General features: G+C 35.3%; 1 protein-coding gene across 1 annotated transcript in view; it reads right to left on the bottom strand.

Annotated features, from left to right (window-relative positions):
• The window catches only part of TBC1D19 (TBC1 domain family member 19), a 177,997-nt gene that overhangs the window by 80,249 nt on the left and 71,896 nt on the right, over positions 1–25,852 (bottom strand). The window contains exons 8-11 of the mRNA XM_031010512.3: positions 22,478–22,588; positions 15,777–15,849; positions 10,010–10,048; positions 8,303–8,415 (exon numbers count right to left, since the gene is read on the bottom strand). Of these exons, the coding sequence (XP_030866372.1) occupies positions 8,303–8,415; positions 10,010–10,048; positions 15,777–15,849; positions 22,478–22,588 (336 nt within the window). The remainder of the gene's footprint in view (positions 1–8,302; positions 8,416–10,009; positions 10,049–15,776; positions 15,850–22,477; positions 22,589–25,852) is intronic.

The raw sequence follows: 25,852 nt of genomic DNA, 5'->3' as shown, positions 1-25,852 counted from the left end.
CAAATATCAATTCCTGCCAGTTGGCATAAGTAGAGTAATGCAAAAGCTACGTTTAGGGGTTTGCTTCTATTTAAAAATAAGTTTAAAATTACAAACTAATATATGACCATTAAAACAAGTGAAACAATCTAGAGTAAAATAAAGAAAAAGTTAAACATCCTTTTTCCTTCCATTCAACCATCCTAAAATAATTAACATTATTTGTATTTGGTATTGTATTTGTGGTGTTATTTGTAATTTGTATTCTTCCATGCTTATACCTATCTCCATGCTTATATGACTATATAATCATAGTTGGGCATTTGTGTTGTCGTTTTTCAATATGAAATGGAATCATACCATACTCATTATTCAGCTTCTCTAACCTAATGCCATATCATGGTTTTCCTTCTTGTTAAACAATACACATTTAACTCATTCTTTTTGATAGTTACATACATTTTAATATTTTTAAAGCTGTGGTATAGATTTGTCACAATTTGTTTAATCATATCCCTATAGATGGATACTCAGGTTGTTTGTCCCTACAAATAATGTTGTAATAAATATCCTTAGGCACTATGTTTTTATATCTACAGAATAAATTGGCAAAGGCAGGATTATAGACTGAAGGCTGTATGTATTTTTTTCTTTTTTTTTTGAGACGGCGTCTCACTCTGTCGCCCAGGCTGGAGTGCAGTGGCACGATCTCGGTGCACTGCAACCTCCGCCTCCCGGGTTCACGCCGTTCTCCTGCCCCAGCCTCCCGAGTAGCTGGGACTACAGGTGCCCAGCACCATACCCGCCTGATTTTTTTTGTATTTTTATTAGAGACGGGGTTTCACCGTGTTAGCCAGGATGGTCTCCATCTCCTGAACCTGGTGATCTGCCCGCCTCAGCCTCCCAAAGTGCTGGGATTACAGGTGTGAGCCACCACGCCCAGCCAAGGCTCTATGTGTCTTAAACTGGGCCACAAATTGCCTGACTAATCTCAGAAAAAAAATCAATTCAAATTCCCACCAGCACCATGAGAGCACATTTTATCTATGTACTCACCTCTTTTAAACATTTTCATGCATGAGAAACATCTCATTTTTGTATTAATTTGCACTTTCCCAACTCAATATAGTTGAAGAATCTTTCATATATTTATTGGCCATTTGAATTTCCATTTCAATGATTTGTCATTCATAACATATACCTATTTTTCTATTACATTATCTTTCTTGGATTGAAAACAGAGTTGAAGCCATTAGGGAATAGGTGACTTGTGGATGAGACAGTTCAGGGAAAATGAATAGAATAAGATCAAAATGGATTTCTGAGAAATACATGCACTTAAGAGCCAGCAGAGAAATCCAAATGGAGACTAAATAAAGAAAAATGAGAGAAAGAAGAGCTAAGAAAACAGGGTGAACTAAAGTAAAGACCAAGAATATTTCAAGGATCAAGTAGGCACTGGTATCAATACTGTAGGTATAAGAACTAAAATATGTCCACTATTCCTTGGTGACTTTAATTAGGGTAGTTGTAGTCATGTAGTGGGGGTCGGTGTGTGTCAGACTACAATCAACTGAGTAATTAATGAGATCAAGTGATTAACTCAGCATTACTTAACTCATATTAATACAATCAAGTAATTAATGAAATTAAGTCTAGCACAGAATTTTGTTTCACAGGTGTAGCTGTGAAAGGAAGGAAAGGGAGAGAGAGATGGCTAGGAAAGACATGAGGTTTAAGATTTACTTTTATTCCTAAGATAGAAAAGACTTGAGAATGTACAGTGCTATGAGAAGGAGTGAGTAGAGAGGAAGGAAAAGGCAGAAAAAAAGATTTTTTTAAAAGTAGATGGAACATGTACAAACATAGGGTAAGGAGAAAGTATGTTCAGGTGTTTAAAATACAGGATTTTTAAAAGTGTTTAATCAGAAGAGCTGAGATATCAGATGTATTAGTCCATTATCATGCTGCTATGAAGAAATACCTGAGACTGGGTAATTTGTAAAGGAAAGAGGTTTAATTGGTTCACAGTTCCACATGGCTGTGGAAGCCTCAGAAAACTTACAATCATGGTGGAAGGCACCTCTTCACAGGGCCACAGGGGAGAGAATGAGTGCCCAGCAAAGGGGAAACCCCTTATAAAACCATCAGATCTCACGAGAACTAACTCACTATCACGAGAACAAAATGGAGGAAACCACATCCATGATTCAATTATGTCCACCTGGTCCCATCCATGACATGTGGGGATTATGAGAACTATAATTCAAGATGAGATTTGGATGGGGACACAGCCAAATGATATCATTCCACCCTGGCCCCTCCCAAATCTCATGTCCTCACAATTCAAAACACAATCATGCCCTTCCAACAGTCCTCCAAAGTTTCAACTCATTCCAGCATTAACTACGCTGATGCAAGAGGTAGACTCCCATGGCCTTGGCCAGCTCTGCCCCTGTGGCATTACAGAGTACAGCCCCACTCACAGCTGCTTTCACAGGCTGGCATTGGGTGTCTGCACCTTTTCCAGGCACACAGTGCAAGCTGTTAGTGAATCTACCATTCTGGGGTCTGGAGGATGGTGGCTCTCTTCTCACAGCTCCAGTAGGCAGTGCCCCAGTGGGGACTCTGTGTGGGGGCTCCAACCCACATTTCCCTTCTGTACTGCCCTACCAGAGGTTCTCCATGAGGGCTCCATCCCTGCAGCAGACTTCTGCCTGGATATCCAGGCATTTTCATATATCCTTTGAAATTCAGATGGAGGTTCCCAAACCCCAATTCTTGACTTCTGTGTACCTGCTAGACCACCACCACATGGAAGCTGCCAAGTCTTGGAGCTTGCACCCTCTGAAGCAGTGGCCTGACCTGTATCTTGGCCCCTTTTAGTCATGGCTGGAACTGAAGCATGGGACACACGGCACCATGTCCTGAGGCTGCACAGAGCAGGGGGGCCCAGGGCTTGGCTCAGGAAACCATTTTTCCCTCCTAAGCCTCTGAGCCTGTGATGGGAGGGGCTGCTGTCAAGGTCTCTGACATGCCCTGGAGGCATTTTCCCCATGGTCTTGGCAATTAGCATTTGGCTCCTCATTACTTATGCAAATTTCTGCAGCCAGCTTGAATTTCTACCCAGAAAATGGGTGTTTCTTTTCTACCACATTGTTAGGCTGCAAATTTTCCAAACTTTTATGCTCTGTCACCTCTTCAATGCTTTGCTGCTTAGAAATTTCTTCCACCAGATACTTACCCTAAATTAACTCTCTCAAGTGCAAAGTGTGAAAGGAAAATAAATCTTGGGGTCCCCAAATCACTAAGCTAAAGGGAAAAGTCAAGCTAGGGACTGGGTCATGCAAAACTGCCTCCCCTTTTGTTTCCTAAAAAAGATGATTATAAGACGAAAAGCTACATGCCTCCCCCATATTTTACCCACAAGGAAATTCCTAGTGAGCTCAAAGATCTTTACTGTAAGGTGTTTCTGTTAAAATTTCACTATGGCAATGTAAGCTGATAGCTTATTTTTACAGGTGCAGTCACCTCCCTGCCCACCAGACAAATGCATATCTGATTGTTTCCCCGCCCCATTTTTTTCTATGTTATCTCATATAAAAATGCAGATTCTCCACATTTTTCCTCACTCCATTTGTCTATGTCATCTGAGGTTGAAAAAAAAAAAAAAAAGCAGTTTTGCTGAGCCAGGCAAAGGCATGAATAACTATTTTTCCCTGCCCACCTCTTACATAAAAATTGTGTACTTCTCAATACCTCGCTCTTTCCCCTTTAAATTTGGAGCCCTCAAAATCATCTTTGGAGAAGGCGTAGACCTGTTTCCAGGATGCACATCCTTAACTTTGGCAAACAAACCTCCTAAAATAATTGAGACTTGTCATTTTTCTCCACTGACGAAAGTTACACAGATCTCTAGGGCAGGGACAAAATGCTGCCAGTCTCTTTGCTAAAGCATAACAAGAATCCCTTTTATTCCAGTTCCCAACAAGCTCCTCATCTCCATCTGAGACCATCTCAGCCTGGACTTCATTGTCCATATCACTATCAACATTTTGGTCAACGCCATTCAACAAGTCTCTAGAAAGTTCCAAACTTTCCCACATTTTCCTGTCTTCTTCTGAGCCCTCCAAACTATTCCAACTTCTGCCTGTTAACTAGTTCCAAAGTCGCTTCCACATTTTTAGATATCTATAGCAGCACCCCACTCTCTGCAGTACCAATTTACTATATGAGTCCATTCTCATGCTGTTATGAAGAAATACCCAAGACTGGATAATTTATAAAGGAAAGAGGTTTAATTGACTCACAGTTACACATGGCTGAGGAGGCCTCAGGAAATTTACAATCATAGCAGAAGGCACCTCTTCACAGGGCAGCAGGGGAGAGAATGAGTGCCCAGTGAAGGGGGAAACCCCTTATAAAACCAAACCATCAGATCTCGTGAGAACTCACTCACTATCATGAGAACAGGATGGGAGAAACTGCTCCCATGATTTAATTATCTCCACCTAGTCCCTCCCATGACACGTGGGAATTATAAGTACAATTCAAGATTTGGATGGGGACATAGCCAAACCATATCACCAGATTTCAGTTTTTAAAAAAGCAGGGTATTGGGAGGCCGAGGCAGGCGGATCACGAGGTCAGGAGATCAAGACCATCCTGGCTAACATGGTGTAACCCTGTCTCTACTGAAAAATACAAAAAAAAATTAGCCGGTGTAGTGGCGGGCACCTGTAGTCCCAGCTACTCGGGAGGCTGAGGCAGGAGAATGGCGTGAACCTGGGAGGCGGAGCTTGCAGTAAGCCAAGATCGCACGACTGCACTCCAGCCTAGACGACAGAGTGAGACTTCGTCTCAAAAAAAAAAAAAAAAAAAAAAGGATTTATAGGGAACAAGGCTGAAGTCAGAAAGATAAGGTAGAAGGTTTTGTTTTGTTTTAATCCAGGCAAGAAATGATGGTATTTTGAAATGAGAGTGGTAGTGAAACATGTTTAGGAGTTAAATCAAGAAGGAATTATTGAGTAGTATAATTATCGAGTAATACAATATGATATTCAGGAGCTAGGGATAACACCAGGTTTCTGGCTATGGTTCCTTGATGGACAGTGGTACTGAAAAAGGAATTTAGGAAGAGTGTTGACATCTTGAATTTGAGGTGCTTGTGAGATATACGAGTGCTTAGGTTCACTAAGCAGCTGCATTTGAAGTTTAGAAAAGAGAGATCTGAGAAGAAGGCATATAGATTTGAGGTAACTGGTAACTGAGGCTTTGGGAGTTTGTAATATTTGCTAAGGAATGTATGAAGAAGAGACAGACCCTCAAGAATCCTAACTGATAAGACAAAGAAGACCCTCCACAAATGAAGAATGCCAGAAAGAGCACTGTGTCACAAAAGCAAAGGAATATTTCAATAAAGGAATAGTCAATGAGGTTAAACACTGACAACAGGTATAAGAGGTAGACATTTCTTTTTTTTTTTTTTTTTTTTGAGACAGAGTCTTGCTCTGTTGCCCAGGCTGGAGTGCAGTGGCGCGATCTCTGCTCACTGCAAGCTCTGCCTCCCGGGTTCATGACATTCTCCTGCCTCAGCCTCCCAAGTAGCTGGGATTACAGGCATGCACTACCATGCCTGGCTAATTTTTTGTATTTTTAGTAGAGTCAGGGTTTCTCCACGTTGGCCAGGCTGGTCTCAAACTCACAAAATCAGGTGATTCACCTGGCTTGGCCTTCCAAAATGCTGGGATTACGGGCCTGAGCCACTGTGCCCAGCCTGACATTTCTTCCATTTAAATAAAAGTAGTTGAGGAAAGGACCAGGTACCGATGCAATTAAGTTTACAAGTTTGGCAGGAAGAATTTGAATGAATTTCTAATGATGACTTCTGTTTTCTCTAAGTATCAGGAGGCGAAGTATTTTGCTAAGACTGAAGAGAAGGGACTGAAGAGAGTGAAGGTCAGAAACAGGCACCGTGAAGACTAAGTGAGCTGACCACAAAAATCTAGGCAGATCAGGTATCGTTAAGAGCCAATGTAAGGTTGTAAGAACCTTCCTAAGAAATTATTAAAGAAAATCTTAAATGTTAATATTAGTCTTGGCTATTGTTATCAGTAAGCAAGTACCTAGAGCAAAAGTAGAACATTTTCTGTCTTTAATTTAGCAAACTGAAATTTAAAAATTTTTTAAATATGAACAATGTTTACTAAATATAGATATTTTGACACATACCTAGAAATGCGTAGAAAAGGAAATATATAAAAGCAATCTTCTTAAACCTATCATAGATTTTCTTTAAAAAATGAAAGTTAGATAATATTCTATTCAAAGTATGAAAAGAATTAACTACTAGGAACCACAAGTATTATATCCAAAGTCTTTGTATTGAAATAGATTTTAAAGAATAGCTTTATGTTTGTGAAATGTAGAATCTTCCATTTATGTCTAACTCCTCAACTATGACTACAATTATATGTGCAGCTTATTTTATGTGATTGAAAAGCGATTCAACAAAAAATTCTAATAAGGTATTCCTAATAAGAAGTAGTATTCTTTTTCCTTCTCTCTTTCTGTCTCTCTAAAGTACCACCTACAACAATTATTTTGGAACTGCTATAGTTCATTGGGGTCACACTTTTATAGCTGAAATTAACTGTAAATGATAAAAGATGCTTTAATAAAAAAATCAGGGTTGCTTTTCTGAAAATATTAATTTCTATTTACAGATATTGAATAGACTTGTCACTTTGCAATTAGAAAACTTAGATGGCTATTAGCTCCAAAATTCAAGGGTAAAAATCACCTTAAAAATTTTTTCCTTTTTACAAGAAAACACCTACAAGTAGTAAAAACGATTTTTGAACACTGTAAAAAATGATTACCTGGGATTATTATTTTATTATTATGTGGGGTTATTAGGATGATACTTCTGGAAATATTCTAAATTTGTTTTAGAAATGGCAGTGATTCTTCTGCAAAGAGATAGAATTTGTTAATACAATTTCTATACAGTTAAGTTGGCAGTGCATCTACAAAGTTAGATCAGGACAAGAGTTGTATCTTCTTCTACAAGAATTGATACACTCACCAAAAAAAGGCCCAATATATACTCAAAACTATTTTATAAACTATTTTCTCTAAAGTGTCACTATAAAAAGTCAGCAATATCATTTGTCTAAAACTGCTCTGAAATAAATTGCAAGCTTTATTGTTTCACAAAGGAAGCAAGTGATTTTTGACAGAACTTTCAGAGGGAGATTTAAAACACAGTATACACACATGCACGTATACATAGTTTGCAAGGGTTAGAGGTATAGTTTTTATAACAATATTAATAATATTTGATTTTCTTTAAAAACGTCATTATTAATTATAATTAATTTATAACATGATTAAATGTAATATGTAACTCTTATGATTACTTTATTAATGGTGATCATTTATGTTCCAGGCACTATGTTAAAAGTACATGTACGTTATTTCATTTAATTCTGACGATTATGTGATATAAATATTATTACCTATATTTAAGTGTGGGTTAACTGAGGTTTGAAGAAATTTAAGTACTTGCTCAATGATATATTTCTAGTAAGCTGGGTGAGCTAGAAGTTGAAACCAGGTCTGTATGATTCCAAAACCCATGTTTTAAAACACCAGGCTAGAAAACTATTAGTGTGCTATTCATTAAAATTTTTTAAGTGGATAACTTCTATGATTAATGGGCTTAAGCAAAAAACAAACAAAAAAATCCCCACTAAGAATATTTCAAGAATCAATGTCTTACGTAATTTTGCTTTATTTAATCTATTACCCATCTGCTGGTGATCTCTTTTCATATTCATATTTCCTAAAATAAAATGTTCTTACATATAGAAAAATAACATTCCCACTTAATCTGTCAATTTCTAGAACCATAAAAATAGTGCATATTTCAAAAGTACCTATAGGGACAAAGAATCCATTTACTTAACCTGAGTTGCCTTTCTTTATTTCTCCGTAGTCTAACATCCGTATTCAACCACACATCTTCACAGATCTAAATTGTCAGTCTCCACTTCTCAAAATTTTACTTACTGTTTTGTTGTATATGTAAGGTCACACCATTTCATTAATTATTAATAACAAAAACTTCAATATTAAGCAGACAATATTAAATTATATGTTAAATCTTATTTTAGAATCTAAAACTATAGTGATTTTGAAAATTTAAAAAGGGAGTTAATAATAGATTAAGAAACAAAAGTTTTTTCAATTTTGAATAACTGGTCTTTGAAAAATAAATACCCCAAAGCTAAAATCTGACCCACCCTTTTTTTCTTCTTACCTCAGGTTGGCTGGAAATATTCAAAATGAGAGCCCACAATTCAGCTCTCAGTGCCGTGGGACTTCCTTGTCTGATGTACTGTTGAGCAGCAGCACTATCTTGTTCTGATAGAACTATCAAAAGTATATGAAAATCTCCTTTGAAAACTCGGAATGTAAGAAACATCACTGAAATCTTCAATTATAAATCTTTTGAGAAGCTGATATTCAGTCTTTCTATCTAACATAATTACACCATATCTTTACCTTTTAAAATTTATTCTCTGGATTTCAACACAGCCCTATTTGCAGCCCTCCAAGTTGCAAGCCTTAAGCTCTTCCACCTCCTACCCAGTGTGGATAAGGAGGGACTTAATGTAAGGACTTTGAGATCACTTTGCTTTAACTATAGCTCCATGGATCTGAAACTAGTATTGTGTATGTGTGTGTGTGTCTGCATGTGTGTGTGTGTGTGTGTATATATATATATGAAATAATTTTTAGATTCCATTATCAAGTTAATTCATAGCTACGGAAACCCCAAATTTCTTATGCATATTCTACTACATCATGAATGTTCTAATATTTGGAAATGTATGGTACATGAAGTTTCATGCCTAAGAATTACAATATATAAGAATGTTACCTATGTATTCTATTAAATGACTTCTTAGTTATTTGCCAAAATCAACAGAAAACAGGGATTTTTAAAGACGTAGAAACAAAGATCTCATAACCTTGCAAGAAGGCTCAAATTATTCTTAAAAAGCCAAGTTCACACAATCAATATGTTATCTTTTGCTTTCATTTTAATTTTTATTTTCTTTAATAAAAATGTCAGCTATTCAGTCTGGAAATAAAGGTCCAAAAAAACAAAATGAAGCAAAACCAAAAAAAGACATACCAAAACCACTGCTAATGTTTATCTAACCAGTATTGTTTTCTTATATTTTCTTCTTAAAAAAAAAATCTTATATTAAATGAAAATGACATGAGCAGAAGAAACAAAGGAATCATGAAATAAAAAAGAGATGAAGCATATTCTTTAATTTGAAATTGCTCTTAATAAAAGTGTCAAATCATACAAATAAATTCTAAATAAATACAATTTTTAAAAATTGAAGTAGGGATTTGGTACATGACAATATAATTGCCATAGAAGGTTCATTCTCACACAAAGACCAATCTGTACTTCATATCTCAAAGACAAAAAAGGATTTATAAAAACAAGGAAAAGAATCTTCAAAAGATAGGGAAAAAGTATTCCCCAGAATACTAAGAGCCACTTTGGTTATTAAGCCACACCACTGTGAATGGTCACTGGGAACCATTACAGTTATATTTTCTCCTGATGCGGGAGCATATTCCCATTAACTCTAATGAGAGGTGTGTGGGTGCATCAAAGACAGAACCTGCCTCTTTGATTTTAAAATGAAATTCTACTGCCGAATGGATTAAGCTAACATCCCTGAGGAATATGTGTCTGCATTTCCTTTATAGTGAACCAGCTGTGTACTTCTTTCTCTGACATTTATTGACAAAGCCAAAATAATGCATTTTCCCTACTTATAAAGATTCTCATTATATAATCTACATGGTTAAATATTACCCCTCTTTAGGTTTTTCACTTTTCAGAGATTAAATTTCACTTGGAGGTTATTTGAGGCAGACATTTACCTGGGACTGTCTCACTTTTCAGAAATAATAACATTTATAATTAAAAGCTTACCTTTTTGCCCAATACGTACATGCTCATTTTCAAAAAGTTCTAAAAATTAAAAAATAAAATAAAATTATTAGACCTGAGTATGAGCAATCACATTTAGAACAACATTAGATACATTTTTCTGGTATTGATACGTTTAATGATTTTTAAAGCCAGATGGCTCTACAGAAAACTACAAGAATATCTTATATGTGAAAGTTTTTTTCTAAATTGTTTAAAATTAAAACAGAGTTATGAGCATTTAATCAAACAAAAAAATTGATGAATGAATTTTCCCTTTGTTAAAACATCTCATAATAAAGCTAAACAATTTTTTGTTTAAAATTAAAACAGTTATGAGCATTTAATCAAACAAAAAATTGATGAATGAATTTTTCCTTTGTTAAAACATCTTCTCATAATACAAAAATGTTCCTATTCATTCATCTTTAATTTTTTTCTTAAAGAAAAACAAAACTTATTGACAGCTTCATTTATAAAATCCTACTTCCACTCCAATCTACCATTGGCTATCTAATAAAAGCATATCTAATAAAAGCCTTACTACTATATAGGAAAAATCTCACTCTACAAATGCCATTTTAAAAGATTCTATGATGAGATTTTTTTAAGTAGCAATCATAATGGAAAAAGATTCATGAACTAGACTATATTACATTTTTTAAAAAAAACTTCTGTTCATCAAAAGCACTGTTAAGAGAGCGAAAATGTAAGTAACAGAGTGGAAGAATATATTTGCTGTACATATATCTGGCAAAAGACTCCTATTCAGAATATATAAAGAACTCCTGGTAGACAAAGACAGATGACTCTCAGACACGAACAGGCAAAAGACTTAAATAGAGGCTCTTCACAAAAGAGGTGACCTGAAGGACCAATAAACATGAAAAGTTGCTCAACCACATTGGTCTTCAGGGAAATGCAATTAAAACCACTATGAAATACACAACCACCACAATAGCTAAAATGAAAAGACCGACAATTCTAAATGTAAAAGATGTGGAGCAAATGAATTTCTCATACAAAGCTAGTGGGAGTAGAACTTGGTACAAACACTGTGGAAAAGTGTCCAGCAATAGCTACTAACACTGAACATATGTGCATATCCTATGATAATTAGCAATCCACTCTCAGTTATAAACCCTAATGCATACATATGTGCACCAAGAGACATGTACAAGAATATTCACAGCACCACCATTGATAATAACCGAAAATGTAATCAATACCATCAGCAGGATACTAGATAGTGGCACATTCATACAATAGATTACAATACAGCAATGAGAATGAATGATTTATAATTCTCTACAACACCTTGAATATTGTAAAGAAAAGCAAAAGAAGCCAAACACAAAAGAGTATATACTATATGATTTCATTTCTATAAAGTACAAAAATAAGCAAAACTAATCTATGATGTCAGAAGGCAGAATAGTTTTTACCCATGAGAGTGACAGAATCTGAATGTGTGCCTAAGGGGGCTTCTGAGATGCTGGTAATATTCTGTTTCTTGGTCTAGCTGGAGGTTATGCAAGTGTGTTCACTTTGTAAAAATTCACTGATCTGTATATACGTGATTTGTATACTATCCAGTATGTATGTTGTACTTCTATAAAAGTTATTTAAAAATTAGCAGTCATTTTTCTATTACCTGCAGTACTTGAAAACTCTAGTTTTGAAATATAAAATTGCAACCCTAAGGAAAAATCAGAAGAATTCTCTTAATCAAAGAAAGATTAATGTATGTGTGGTACATTTTCAGTATTAGATAATTTTTTACTTTTAAAAAATAATCCATAAAGCTGTTTTTTCACTAGAGTATTTGAGCCAGAATGCCTTATTCTTTTAGTTTACTGTAGTCCTAATATTTCTGAAGTAATTAGTTGAACAGATTATACAACGACTAAGGAAAGTGTCTGGGATCTGTAACATAAATCATTTATATATATAAAATGATTATATATAAAAATATATATAGTCTACATATATATGTATATAGTAACAATACAGTTTCATTTTAATCAGCTATGATTTCTGAGACTTAGTGACCAAAGCAGACAATGCTTCAGTGAACACTATAATAGCATGAAACAGCAGATGTAATACTGCAGCATACTATAGTGGGGCGAAGTTCAGTAAACTTTCAGAAAATAACAAACAGTATATTACAGGCACTGGAGATAGTTTTCACATAGAACCCCATAACTGGTTCTTCTCAGTTATCTTGATAAGCACATCACAAAACTGCCCATAACAACTCAATTCTTTTCATCCTCCTTGACTAAGGATTAAGTTAAAATTTCTCTTAAGATTCAAATTATAATCATTTATGTTCATTTCAATCAATGTAGTTTATACAGTTCAAGATTTTCTTCTCATAATATGCCAAGAAATGTTTTATATTCATAATTTTCACTGAATGAATAAAGAACAGTTGAATAATCAAGTATAAATAAGTTGCCAGCCAATTCTCATTTTCTAATAAAAGCAGAGGATATTACTATATGATAACAGTGCTTTATTACCCAAAGTAGTATGAAATAACAATAATCAAACAGACTTCTTTAAAAAATGTAACTATTCAATTATGTGAAATACAATAATTTTGCTTTTTAAATGCTATTTTCTGTCCTAAGAATAAGAAGCCTAAAAAGTCAGAACCAAAATCTCCAACTTATACTCTAATTCTGTTTTTCAGAGTGCCCTGAGGACCATTATGTTAACAGATGCATCTATATTAATAGATCTTGCTCAGGAAAAAAACTTCTGTTAAAATGATCTTGGAAGATGCAAAGCTAAAATAATTTAGTTAAGACTTCTCATAGTCTTTATAAGATAGTAACATACACTGTGTATCTTAAGAAGGTATACAATACAGCCCTTCTCAAACCCTATTTGACAACAAGATTCTCTCTTTCACAGGGCATCTTATGAGTGCTCCTGAGTATAACACTTCAGGAAATACTGCACTAACTGGGTAAGATTTTTTCTTTTAGAAAGAAAATGTCTATTTAGTAGAACCCTCATCTAATAAGATTCATTATTACGTACACTCAGACAATAATATCAGACATATGACCTCCTTTATCATGAAGGCTTATGAAAGAATGCTGAGCTTGCTCACTCTGTTAACATCAGTCTTATAAATGGTTTCCATAGTAAATGTGTGTGCGTGTGTGTGTGTGTGTGTGTGTATTTAAAATAAATGCAATGCATGTTCATGAGAGTTTGTAGAAATAATGGCTATGACTTTTTTATTATTGTTAAATAAGGATTCTATAGTATAATTGTAAGGACTTTTTCTCCTGACTTTTATATAAAAGCTCATAAGTAAGAAGTGCATTTCAAATATAATAATTGAATAGCAGTAATGATCAAACATAGGTAACAGAGGTTTTAAAGATGCGTAAGAACACATGTCCCTTAAGCCACGCTTAAACTTAATTCTGAATATAAAAAACTTGCCTCTAGCCAAACACAAGTATTAGCAACATTTTCAAACATTAGCATTACATTTCCAACTTAATCAAAGTGAAAGACACAGACTAAAATATAAAATAAGATTCGTCGGCCTCCTTCAAGCAGGCTTAGTATTCTATGCTCCAACTGCCCTTTAAATGTAATAACAGCAAATACCACACTGTATCTTATCTGTCACTTACCACTATTTTTTCCCCTAAAAGTAGAGATTATGTCTTATGTCTAAGTATTCTATGTATATCTCTGCATTCACCAGTCCCTGGCCCTCAGCAGGGTCTCAAAACACATTTGTTATATTATGAATGAATCAAAGAAGGAAAATCTGCACTGTAGTTTAAAAATACAGTATATTAAGTCTTCTAAAGCATAGATACTATGAGATTTAGAATAATTTTAAATAACTCAAAGATTATTCCAAAGGTAAAAAATAAAAATATAATTCAAGGCTGTGTTACTACTTCCTTTCCTTTTCTTATATGACTATCATTTGCCATTAATAAAAGTATAAGATATTTTATTTTATAAGATATTTTACATCTTCTTATAAAATAAGAAAAAGCTGTCAAAGGTGGCAGGAGGGAGGCAGCACAGGGTAGCAGACTTTGGAGACAGATTGCTTAGTTTTGAATCCTGGCTCTACCACTTACTAGTTTTGTGACCTGGAGCAAGTTACTTAACATCTCCACATCTTCAACTTTAATATGGAGATAATAATCCTACATCACATTATATAAGAAAATTAAAACCATATTGCAATACCACTATACTCTGCCAGATTGACTAAGACAAAGATGAAATACACCAAGCATTAGTGAGGACATACAGCAAAACTATGACTCTCACACATTGTTGGTGGAAGTGTAAACTGGTACTAACACTTTTGAAAACTCACTGGCAGTTATTTACTAAAAATGAACACATACAAATATGAATATGAATGAATGAATGAATGAATATTTCTAGGACCTAGAAAATGCACTCCCAGATATATACTCCACAGCAGAATACAGATACGTTCACCAAAAGACACATACTAGAATGATCATAGTAGCCTTATCTGTACTATCCTCAAACTTGCAACTTTCCAAATATTTATCAACTGTAGAATAGATAAATAAATGTGTGGTATATGCATCCAGTGGAACACCGGAAAGCAAATTATCTATAAACACATATAACAATATGGCCAAATGTCACAAATATAATTTGAACAAAAGAAGTCAAACATCACAGAGACACACTGTATGCTTCTATTCATATGAAGTTCAAGAATTTGAAAAACTAATCTGTGCTGCCAGAAATCAGAATAGTAATCTTTGTAATGGGGATTACAGATTGAAAGAGGGTAGGAGGAGGGCTTCTGTTTAGTGTTCTGGGTATTTTAATAGATGTATTCAATTTGTAAAAATTCATTAAGCTGTCCTCTTATTATAGATGTATTCTTTTATATGCATTATACATTAATAAAGTATTTAAAAATGAAAATTGATACCATATAAAGTTGCTGAGAGGTTAAAATGAGACAATATAGATGCAACATATAGTATGTGCTCAATGGTTATTTCTGATTACATAGTAATAACAGTAATAATTATGTAATATTGCTATTATAATAGTGGTAAGAGCCAACTTATTTATTTTATAGAGGAAGAAACAAGTCCAAAGATGCATAGTGACTTGTGCAAGTTACACAGTTAGCCAGTGGCAGAGGAAAGACTAGAATAGTCTCCTAACCCCTATCTAGTATTATTTCCACTACAATACGGGGCTCCCATACTTCAAATAAATTTGTACTTCGTTTTTATTATAGCTAAATACCAGTGTAGTATTTAATAAAAAGTACATTGAATTTATGCACAAAAAGGGAAAAGTTAGGAAAACTGCTTGGATTATTAAGGTTTAAAACACACTATTTTTAAAGCCTAAGTTGACTCAAGGTAGACGTCAGTGTTCACTTAACTTGGTGATACAAAAGTAAAAACAGATGCTGATGGCCAGGAAAGGATGTTGCCAGTAAAGATTCTGACAACAAAAATGACTTATATATGTCTAATGACTTTTCAAAATCATTTTAAAGACTTTCAAACAAAAAGACAAAATTTAGTTGAAATCTAATAATTACAACATACAAGATTCTATTCAATAAATAACAGTAACCAAGGAGAGGCAAAAGCATTCTTAGTTTTCAGATATAAAAAAAATTGCTAGATTAACTTGGAAATAGCAATATAAACCTTAGGCTCACTCTCATTTATCATTAATTATATGCCGTTGGAAAAATACTAACCAGGAGGCACTTGTGTAGAATCATCTATACCTAGTTGTCCTATATTTAAGCCAAGTTCCACAAAGCATTCTTTCTGAAAAATAACATATGTAGAATTAACATAGATCTCAGACTTTGCTGCACATTGTTAAAAGATCACCTTTGCCTTAACATTAGCTTGAATAAAAATCACAGTGTGAAATGAGGCTTTGCTTTATTCAAATACCTAAAAAAGAAAAGGACATATTAAACATCTAAATAATAAGGCATTAGTCCAAAATTAAGGAACAGAATAACCAGTGATTACTATATAATATTTATTATTTTCATATAAAATAATCATGAATAGAAAAGATATAAGCATTTAGGAAATATAAATATATAATGGGAAAGACATAAACATATAATGTTTATCCAAATGGAGAGCCATTAGCAATATTTTTCTTTCTCCTAATTTTTCCTACCTAATAAAAGTTTTACTTCTTGCCTTTTGACCAATGAGTGCTGCCATTGTTTAAAAGAACTGTTTTCCAAAAACAGTTCTTGATTTTGCCTTTTTAGGTAACAGACTACTCAGCAAGGTAAGGAATGATAATTATCCTTTCAGTAAAAAACTAACTTTAAACCTTTCCTGAAACACACACACACACATACAAACACTCAGTATGCATATCACTTACCAACTTTATCTTCTAAAATCATTGTCTAAAATTACCATTATGATCCTGTATTTGTGCTTTCTGTGCTACTGTACTTCACTCAGATCTTAATCAACTAAACACTGCAAACATCCAAAACAACTTAAATTAATTTTTAAGTACAATTGGACCATCAAGTGCTCTGCTAAAATAAGGATAAATCAGATTTATTCTCCAGACTTCCTCTACTTATCTAGTAATGTCTAAGAAAATTAATAATGTTTGTCTGGTATTTTTTAAATATATAAAAACCTCACATTATTCACATTTTTATGCCCAAAGTAATTAAATATTTCTATTAATATTTTCCTCAGCATTTTGTTAACTATTCTAATTGCTAAACCCATACTTCCTTGTCCTTTAAAAGATGGAATTAGTTTTAATCCTTACTAATTATCTATTATTACTTAAGTTAGTGATTTATTAATGTCCTTTATAAGACAGTTATTCAGCCTAACATACACATATACGCATTTCATTTTGTATAGATTTTAAATAACTACTACTATATTTCAATTTTTAATCTTTATCTACCCTTTAAAAAGTACTGCATCTTGTCCATGACTAAGATCTACCGCAGACCCCTGGACTGGCCTGCTAGCCCATGTTCTGATGTTAATGACATCGAAGGCACCCCTTCCAAGGAAATCTCAACTGCACGACCCCTACTATGCCCCAGTTCAGCAGGAAGCAGTTAGAGCGATCGTCGGCCAACCTCCCCAACAGCACTCGGGTTTTCCTGTTGAGAGTGGGGACTGAGAGCCAGGACTAGCTGGATTTCCTAGGCCAACCAAGAATTCCTAAGCCTAGCTGGGAAGGTGAATGCACCCACCTTTAAACACGGGGCTTGTAACTCAGCTTACACTCGACCAACCAGGTAGTAAAGAGGGCTCACTAAAATACAACTTAGGCTAAAAGCAGGAGGTAAAGAAATAGTCAAATCATATATCGCCTGAGAGCACAGGGGGAGGGACAATGATCGGGATATAAACCCAGGCATTCGAGCTGGGAGTGGGCAACCCCCTTTGGGTCCCCTCCCATTGTGTGGGAGCTCTGTTTTCACTCTATTAAATCTTGCAACTGCAAAAAAAAAAAAAAAAAAAGTACTGCATCTTATGTTACCAATTTCTAATGACTGAAGAGGTAAAAATGTGTTATTCTTCCATTTTCAACCATTGTTTTCCATTTATTTTAAGGCGCTCTTCTGTAATTGAAATCATTTGTATTTTTCTTTTTAAAAATAACCTTAATCTTCATACTGCAAAAGGGACTTATACCCAACAAATGCTTTAATATTAGGTTATATAATTAAAATGGAGAGTTTTACTTAGGCTACGACATGTTAAAAAGCATGAACAGAACTCTGGACATCAATTTCCCACTTCATTGCTCTGGACTATTTTTAACTCAATGTCAGCAGACATGGACCCTAATCTCAGATTTCCTTCAAAACTCACCCCAGGTATGACATCTTCAGAGAAGCCTCCCTTGACATTCCAGGCTGATATAAACAACTTTTTATGCACATACATTATCCTTTATCAACCTCTACCCAAGCACACAATCACATCATATTGAAACTGTATTTTTACTGCCCACCTCTCCACTAGCCTGCAGCTCTTGGAAGACAAGCACTGTCTCTTACACACATTTGCACTCTGCTTTACTACTTGGCACAGGGCCTGACATAACAAAAGGGTTCAATAAATATTGAACCACACTACTTAGCTCTAGTCCTAACTAGCTGCCTCCACATAACCAAATTAGTAAATAGGAATTTATCACAACTACACTTTAGAGTTAATACATCTCAGTTATGAGGAATTTCTGTTTAATATGTATGAGTCCACTTAACCTTGTAATTAGGTTTAAGGGCTATCCATTACAAGATCACAGGACTCACTGAGCCTCACCAAGTTCAATACTCGCACAGACAGACCAGGGTCACAGATAAACCATGCATCCTGGAGTCAGAATCGTTACATTGCCAGGCTGCATGATATAAGCAAGGCAGGGACAACTACCCATAATGACTGAGGAATAAAAGGACTAACTATACTCTTAATCATACAGCTACAATTTCTTGAAAATTAGCTACAAGCTTTTGGTTCTCCAATAGCTAAGAATGCATTCGCATCAGTTTAGGGTCTCTTCAGACAGACAGAATACATAGTAGTCTCATTCACACATAAGCTGAAACTTTGTCTAAATTATCCTTTCCCTGCTTTTTTACCTAGCAAACTCCTTCAAGTTGGCTGGTTTCAGAGTGTCATCACCTAATATTCATATGAAATTGCCTCTACATGCGGCAGTTTCAGATATCATCTATTGATTTTATATGGAAAATGAGGATTTTAGCTCATGCACATTCTTTCTGTCCTTCAGTCATCATTAATTCTTAATTAAATCCATATTAAAAGTTTGCATTATTGTGACTATGTAAATGTTTCACTGGTGAGGCATGTGGTACTTATCAATGTTTTCATTCTTATACTTTTTTCCACACTGTTTATAATTAAACTGATTTTCCACTTATACAATTTTCTCTAATCATTTACATCTTTTTCTTAAACCCATAACAACTCTGAAAAGACCCTCCTTAATATAATTTTGCATGTGGTCAAGCCTGTGAGATCATCTGTACTTTTGGTGTTTTTCTTGCAGGCATCCATCCTGGAACCTTCCAACCTCCTGCTCCAATCTAGGATTGTTGTGTTTCAGTCCAGTTGTACAGCCTTTGTCCTGGAACTTCTCTTCACTATCATTTCTGGGAAACTCTTTCTCTTTGGTTGGGATCCTGTTTTCTGGGTCCCATGTTTTGCTTCTTGTTTATGACCTTGTTTGAAGCACTTCTACCAAGAGCTCCCTAAATAAGAGTAAATATTTTAGATCAGTACATCAGAAAATGTTTACTTCTCCTTAACATTTGATTGATTGTTGGTTACATATAGAATTCCAGGCTTGAAATCACTCAGGTTTTTAAAGACATTACTTCAAAATCTTCTGGCTTCCACTGTTGCTGCTGAGAGTAAGATGCCACACTGATTCCTGACACTGTATATACTCTGCTTTTCTTTTATAAAAAAAATTTCAGTTTTCTCGTTTTCAAGTGCCTTGGTGGGGATCTTCTTTCATTCACGGCACTGGGTACTTGGTAAGCCTTTTCACTGGAGAGCCACATCTTGCTTAAATTCTTATAAACTTAATTACATTCCCTCTGTTTCCCTTTTCTGGAACTCCTTTTGGTCAGATGTTAATCTTTGTAGATTGATCTTGTAATTTAAGAAATCTTTTCCCTCCTGTTTTTCATTTCTTTGGCTTTTTGCTTCATCTTCTGATAAAGATTTCCTCAGCTTTGTTTTCAACTCATCTATTGATATGTATTTTTTAGCATACTATATTCTTAATCCCAAAACCTCCTTTTCATTCTCAAGTGTTTTCTTGCATTAATGAAATTCCGTTCTTGTTTTGAGTAATATCTTATCTTTCTGAGAATATTAATGGTTTCATTAAAGTCTCCTTCTGGGAATAAATGGTTAACATGTCCATTTGAAGATGACATTGGGTTTACCTTCTCCCATCACTGTTGCCCTAAAAGTGTACTGAATCACAAAAAAAAATTCTAAGAGAAACGTCCCCACTATGTTGCTAAGCAATGTTGTTTACTGAAAACATATGATCCTTGACTGGTAAACGACATCTGAAATGGAAAATTGTGAGTAGAGTATAAAAACTGACTGGAAAACACAGGCCTTAGCCACCTGTGTGGTATCTCTTGAGAGGACTTGGAAGCTATGCTTATGTGCATTACAAGAAATGATTCCTATTGTGTATGAGACTTCCCTATGTTGTGCCTATGTGACTTGTCATTTTCAGTTGCATACCTTCCTTGTGAGGGTTGGGAAGTAGCATTTGGATGGCTGTAAGGACTCTCTGTGATGATGTACCTGCTAATGGCATGCTAGTATACTGTCATGCTGTTTTCCATTCTGTTTCATTCACAAATTTAAGTGAACCTGGGGCCAGGTTATCGTCTATTGCATCCTGTGAGTGTCAATGTAAATCAGAACCTGAAATGCCTATTAGTGGTCATTCCCTAATGTGGCTATTTGGGTTTTGTTATTGTTGTTGTTGTTTGGTTTTGCTTTAGTTTGGTCTCTGCCTCTCATACTGGAAGAATTCAAAAGTCTGGGGTTTCTAGGTCGGTCGTTCCGATTTAGAAATGAGGTAATAAAAAACTGACTGAAAGCTCTGTCGGCAAGGGTCAGGCATAGAATGCAGTAGGCTTCACTGTGAGGCAGTTTTATAGCCAGCCAACCTCTTTTTTGCAAGGGTTCCCTGAATCCTTGTTAGTCTTTTCTCTGGCATTCTAGAGTTGGTTGAGGGTAAGGAAAAAGAAGGTGGAGGGTGGGGAAAGTAGGGTAGTGGTGTTAAGAATGAGAGTATTAATCTCACCATTCAGCAGACTTTCACTTAATTGCTGTTTTCAATAGCTCATTCCTGTCCTGCTCTATGTCTGAGGCCTCCGAGTGCACAGTCTTTCTGCATCTGGATCTCTAGTGAATACACCTCTGGTCTTCTGTGGGGGAGGAGGAGTCATCTGAATATGCATGGTGATGGGAATCTGGGGGACTAACTTCTCCTGATCCAGACTTTCACACAATCTACATTTTCAGCCCTATGGCTCACTATGGTTTCCTCTGACATGTGGTACCTTCATTTCTTGAACATTTCTAAGGCTCTATGGAGAAAATCATATTGCTTCTTGCATCAGTCAGTGTCTAGTCAGGAAATAGGTCATACCAGAAATGTGAACAGGGAAAAACAGAAGAAGCAAATGCAGAAAGCAACTATGACTTCTAGGCTAAAGGAAAGTAAACAAAGAAGAAACTAAGAACTTAGAAAAGGGTCCCCTGGCCCTGAATGCTGAGATTCATACCTCTGTAGAGGGGCAGTGTAGCTGCCACACAAAGGCAGACCGGGGTAGTGGAAAAACTTGTCAAGGGGCAGCTTAGAGCTGGACTATTGAGGACTACTGAGGTGAGTGTTATTGAACCTCCTGCATCCCAATCTGCTGACTCCTACATACAGGAACTAGAAATGGAAGCCCCTGCCTCCTGCTATGACCTTGCGGTGTCCCTCTAGAACCTTCTGTTGACAAACCCTAACATCAGGCCTGCTGGCAAAGGGGAAATGTTTATAGGGTCTGGCTCCAGCATGATAAAGCAGAGCAAAAAGGAGAATTTGGAGCCGAAAGATAATAAACTGATGACTGGCAAAAAATATAATGCCATAAATATACTTTAATCTCATTCACACTTTCTATCTTCTAGAGACATTTAGGTTTGATCTTCTCCCCTGTTTAAGTCATTTATCATCAGTGCTCTATCTTAATACATTAATGCCCAGAGTTATAAGTGGCTTCCTAGTTTCACCAAAGACAGTATTTATATTTCTACGCTCCTTATTGTTTTAGGGTGACTTTGAAAGAAGGAGTGATAATTTCTTAATTCCACCATCAGGAAATCTCCCTACTTTTCATTTTAAAATCAGCTTCCTCACAAAAATATTACGGTCTCCAGAGCAAAGCCAGTCTCTAATTAATTCTTATGTTCTCCATCTCCCTAAGTGCCTCATCTTGTTACAAGCTCCATAAAAGTTTGTGAAATTAAATAAAATGTACTTTTTTAAAAATAATTTTATAAAACTCACAATTTGTCTCAATCAGTTTTATAACCATCCACCAGACAACTGAATCCCAACAAGCTGTCTCAGAAATCTATGCTGCTTATTAAAATACAAAATAAGCAAAAGCATTTATATGTCAATGCGAACTCATTTTTAGTCCTATTAGCAAAACAACTTGCTCTCTCTATATACATATTTGCAATAAAAGAATCAACGTCACTTTATTAATTTGTTTAATGAGTAGATTACCCTATTGCTTTACATACATGCTGTATTAAAACGTTTTTCTAATGGTTATCTTCTAAATGATGTTTATTTTTAAGTTTCTATACTTACCAATTCAGGGATGTCTTTTACTTTCAGTGGAACTTGAATTAAACCCAAATGAGTCCTGAAACTAAGAGAATCACCGTTTTCATAATTTGGGTTGCGAAGATTAATTAATACCTTTAAAAACAAATCCAACAAAATTGGTTAGTTTTTTTCCAGGATATTTACACTTATAAAATTAGCAGGGATATTCTTAGTGTATCACCACAAAATTAGTTACTATTTGGGTGATGCATATACTTTAATTACATTCTAAAATAGTATAAAAGTATACTGAAATGTTAAAATATAATGCCATAAATATACTTTAATTAGGATGGTTTTATATTCCAATGAATGATCTACAATACAAAACTCTACCAAGTTAAGAATTTACTTAAAAATAAAAACTTTTTGGTGGTTAGAAAAAATAAAAATTGCTTCATTATAACACTTTACCAGAGAAGGTGATAAGAAAAAAATCTTGCTTGATTGTAATATTTATCAGGAAAAATTTTAGAATCAATTCTAACACATTTAAAAACAAATTGACAATATTTGTAGAAAGATGATGAAGTAAGATTGCAAGGCATCTCTCTCACCACTCCTATTCAACATAATATTGGAAGTTCTGGCCAGGGCAATCAGGCAAGAGAAAGAAATAAAGGGTATTCAAATAGGAAGAGTGGAAGTCAAATTGTCTGTTTGCAGATGACATGATTGTATATTTAGAAAACCCCATCGTCTCAGCCCAAAATCTCCTTAGGCTGATAAGCAACTATAGCAAAGTTTCAGGATACAAAATCAATGTTCAAAAATCACAAACATTCTTATACACCAATAACAGACAGAGAGCCAAATCATAAATGAATTCCCATTCACAATTGCTACTAAGGAATAAAATACCTAGCAATACAATTTACAAGGGACGTGAAGAACCTCTTCAAGGAGAACTACAAACCACTGCTCAACGAAATGAGAGGACACAAACAAATGGAAAAACATTCCATGCTCATGGATGGGAAGAATCAATATCGTGAAAATGGCCATACTGCCCAAAGTAATTTATAGATTCAATGCTATCCCCAAAGCTACCACTGACTTTCTTCACAGAATCGGAAAAAACTACTTTAAACTTCATATGGAACCAAAAAAGAGCCCGCATAGTCAAGACAATCCTAAGCAAAAAGAACAAAGCTGGAGGCATCACACTTCCTAACTTCAAACTATACTACAAGGCTACAGTAACCAAAACAGCCTGGTACTGGTACAAAAACAAATATATAGGCCAATGGAACAGAACAGAGGCCACTGAAACAACACCACACATCTACAACCATCTGATCTTTGACAAACCTGATACAAGCAAGCAATGGGGAAAAGATTCCCTATTTAATAAATGGTGCTGGAAAAACTGGCTAGCCATATGCAGAAAACTTAAACTGGATGCCTTCCTTACACCTTATACAAAAATAAACTCAATATGCATTAAAGACTTAAACATAAGACCTAAAACTATAGGAATCCTAGAAGAAAATCTAAGCAATACCATTCAGGACACAGGCATGGGCAAAGACTTCATGTCTTAAAACACCAAAAGCAATGGCAACAAAAGCCAAAATTGACAAATGGGATCTAATTAAACTAAAGAGCTTCTGCACAGCAAAAGAAACTATCATCAGAGTGAACAGGCAACCTACAGAATGGGAGAAAAATTTTGCAATCTATCCATCTGACAAAGGGCCAATATCCAGAACCTACAAAGAACTTAAACACATTTACAAGAAAAATAAAAATAACCCCATCAAAAAGTGGCCAAAGGATATGAACAGACACTTCTCAAAAGAAGACATTTATGCAGCCAAGAAACATATAAAAAAATGCTCATCATTACTGCTAATTAGAGAAATGCAAATCAAAACCACAATGAGAAACCATCTCACACCAGTTAGAATGGTGATCATTAAAAAGTCAGGAAACAACAGATGCTGGAGAGGATGTGGAGAAATAGGAATGCTTTTACACTGTTGGTGGGAGTGTAAACTAGTTCAACCATTGTGGAAGACAGTGTGGCAATTCCTCAAGGATCTAGAACTAGAAATACCATTTGACCCAGCCATCCCATTACTGGGTATATACCGAAAGGATTATAAATCATTCTACTATAAAGACACATGCACATGTATGTTTACTGAAGCACCATTCACAATAGCAAAGACTTGGAACCAACCCAAATGCCCATAAATCATAGACCGGATAAAGAAAATGTGGCACATATACACCATGGAATACTACACAGCCATAAAAAAGGATGAGTTCATGTTCTTTACAGGGACATGGATGAAGCTGGAAACCATCACTCTCAGCAAACTATCACAAGAACAGAAAACCAAACACTGCATGTTCTCACTCATAAGTGAGAGTTGAACAATGAAAACACATGGACACAGGGAGGAAAACATCACACACCGGGGCCTGTCAGGGGGTCAGAGGCAAGGGGAGGGACAGCATTAGGAGAAATACCTAATGCAGGTGACAGGTTGATGGGTGCAGCAAACCACCATGGCACATGTATACCTATGTAACAAAACTGCACATTCTGCACATGTACCCCAGAACTTAAAGTAAAATAAAAATAAATAAAGAAGAAGAAGAAGAAGAAGAAGAAGAAGAAGAAGAAGAAGAAGAAGAAGAAGAAGAAGAAGAAGAAGAAGAAGGAAGGTTGCAGGGCATCTCCTATAAACCAAACTCACAAGGAAAAAAAAATTGAAAAGCAGAGCTTAAAAAAGGTCATTTATATAATTTTCAAAAATAAGTGTCTTGGCGCAGCAGCTCATGCCTGTAATCCCAGCACTTTGGGAGGCCGAGGCAGGCAGAGTGCCTGAGCTCAAGAGTTCACAACCAGCCTGGGCAACATGGTGAGACTCCATTGCTACTAAAATACAAAAAATTAGCTGGGTGTGGTGGTGTGCTCCTGTAGTTCCAGCTACTCGGGAGGCTGAGGCAAGAGAATTGCTTTAACCCGGGAGGGGGAGGTTGCAGTGAGCCAAGATCGTGCCACTGCACTCCAGCCTGGATGGCAGAGCAACACTCCATCTCAAAAAAAAAAAAAAAAAGCAGATAAAAGCCAACTTAGATACTGACATACCATTTAATGTAGGAATCTTACTTCTGTAAGTATAAATATAGAATATGATTCTACGGAATATAAATGTTTGCTAGGATCATAAAGAAATAATGTTAGTGAAGTACAGCTTACATTGGAAAAATATGAAACAACTTAAATAACTCATTAGAAGGAATTATTTAAATAAAGAATGGTTAATTCATATAATAAAATACAGTATAATATGCCTCAATTAATATGGGTAATGATATGAAAAATGTTCATAATATATTGTT

Source organism: Gorilla gorilla, chromosome 3 (genome assembly GCF_029281585.2).
Source record: "Gorilla gorilla gorilla isolate KB3781 chromosome 3, NHGRI_mGorGor1-v2.1_pri, whole genome shotgun sequence".
Lineage (NCBI taxonomy): Eukaryota > Metazoa > Chordata > Mammalia > Primates > Hominidae > Gorilla > Gorilla gorilla.
The sequence above is the reverse complement of the archived record's forward strand: the minus strand, read 5'-3'. Positions and strand labels throughout refer to the sequence as shown.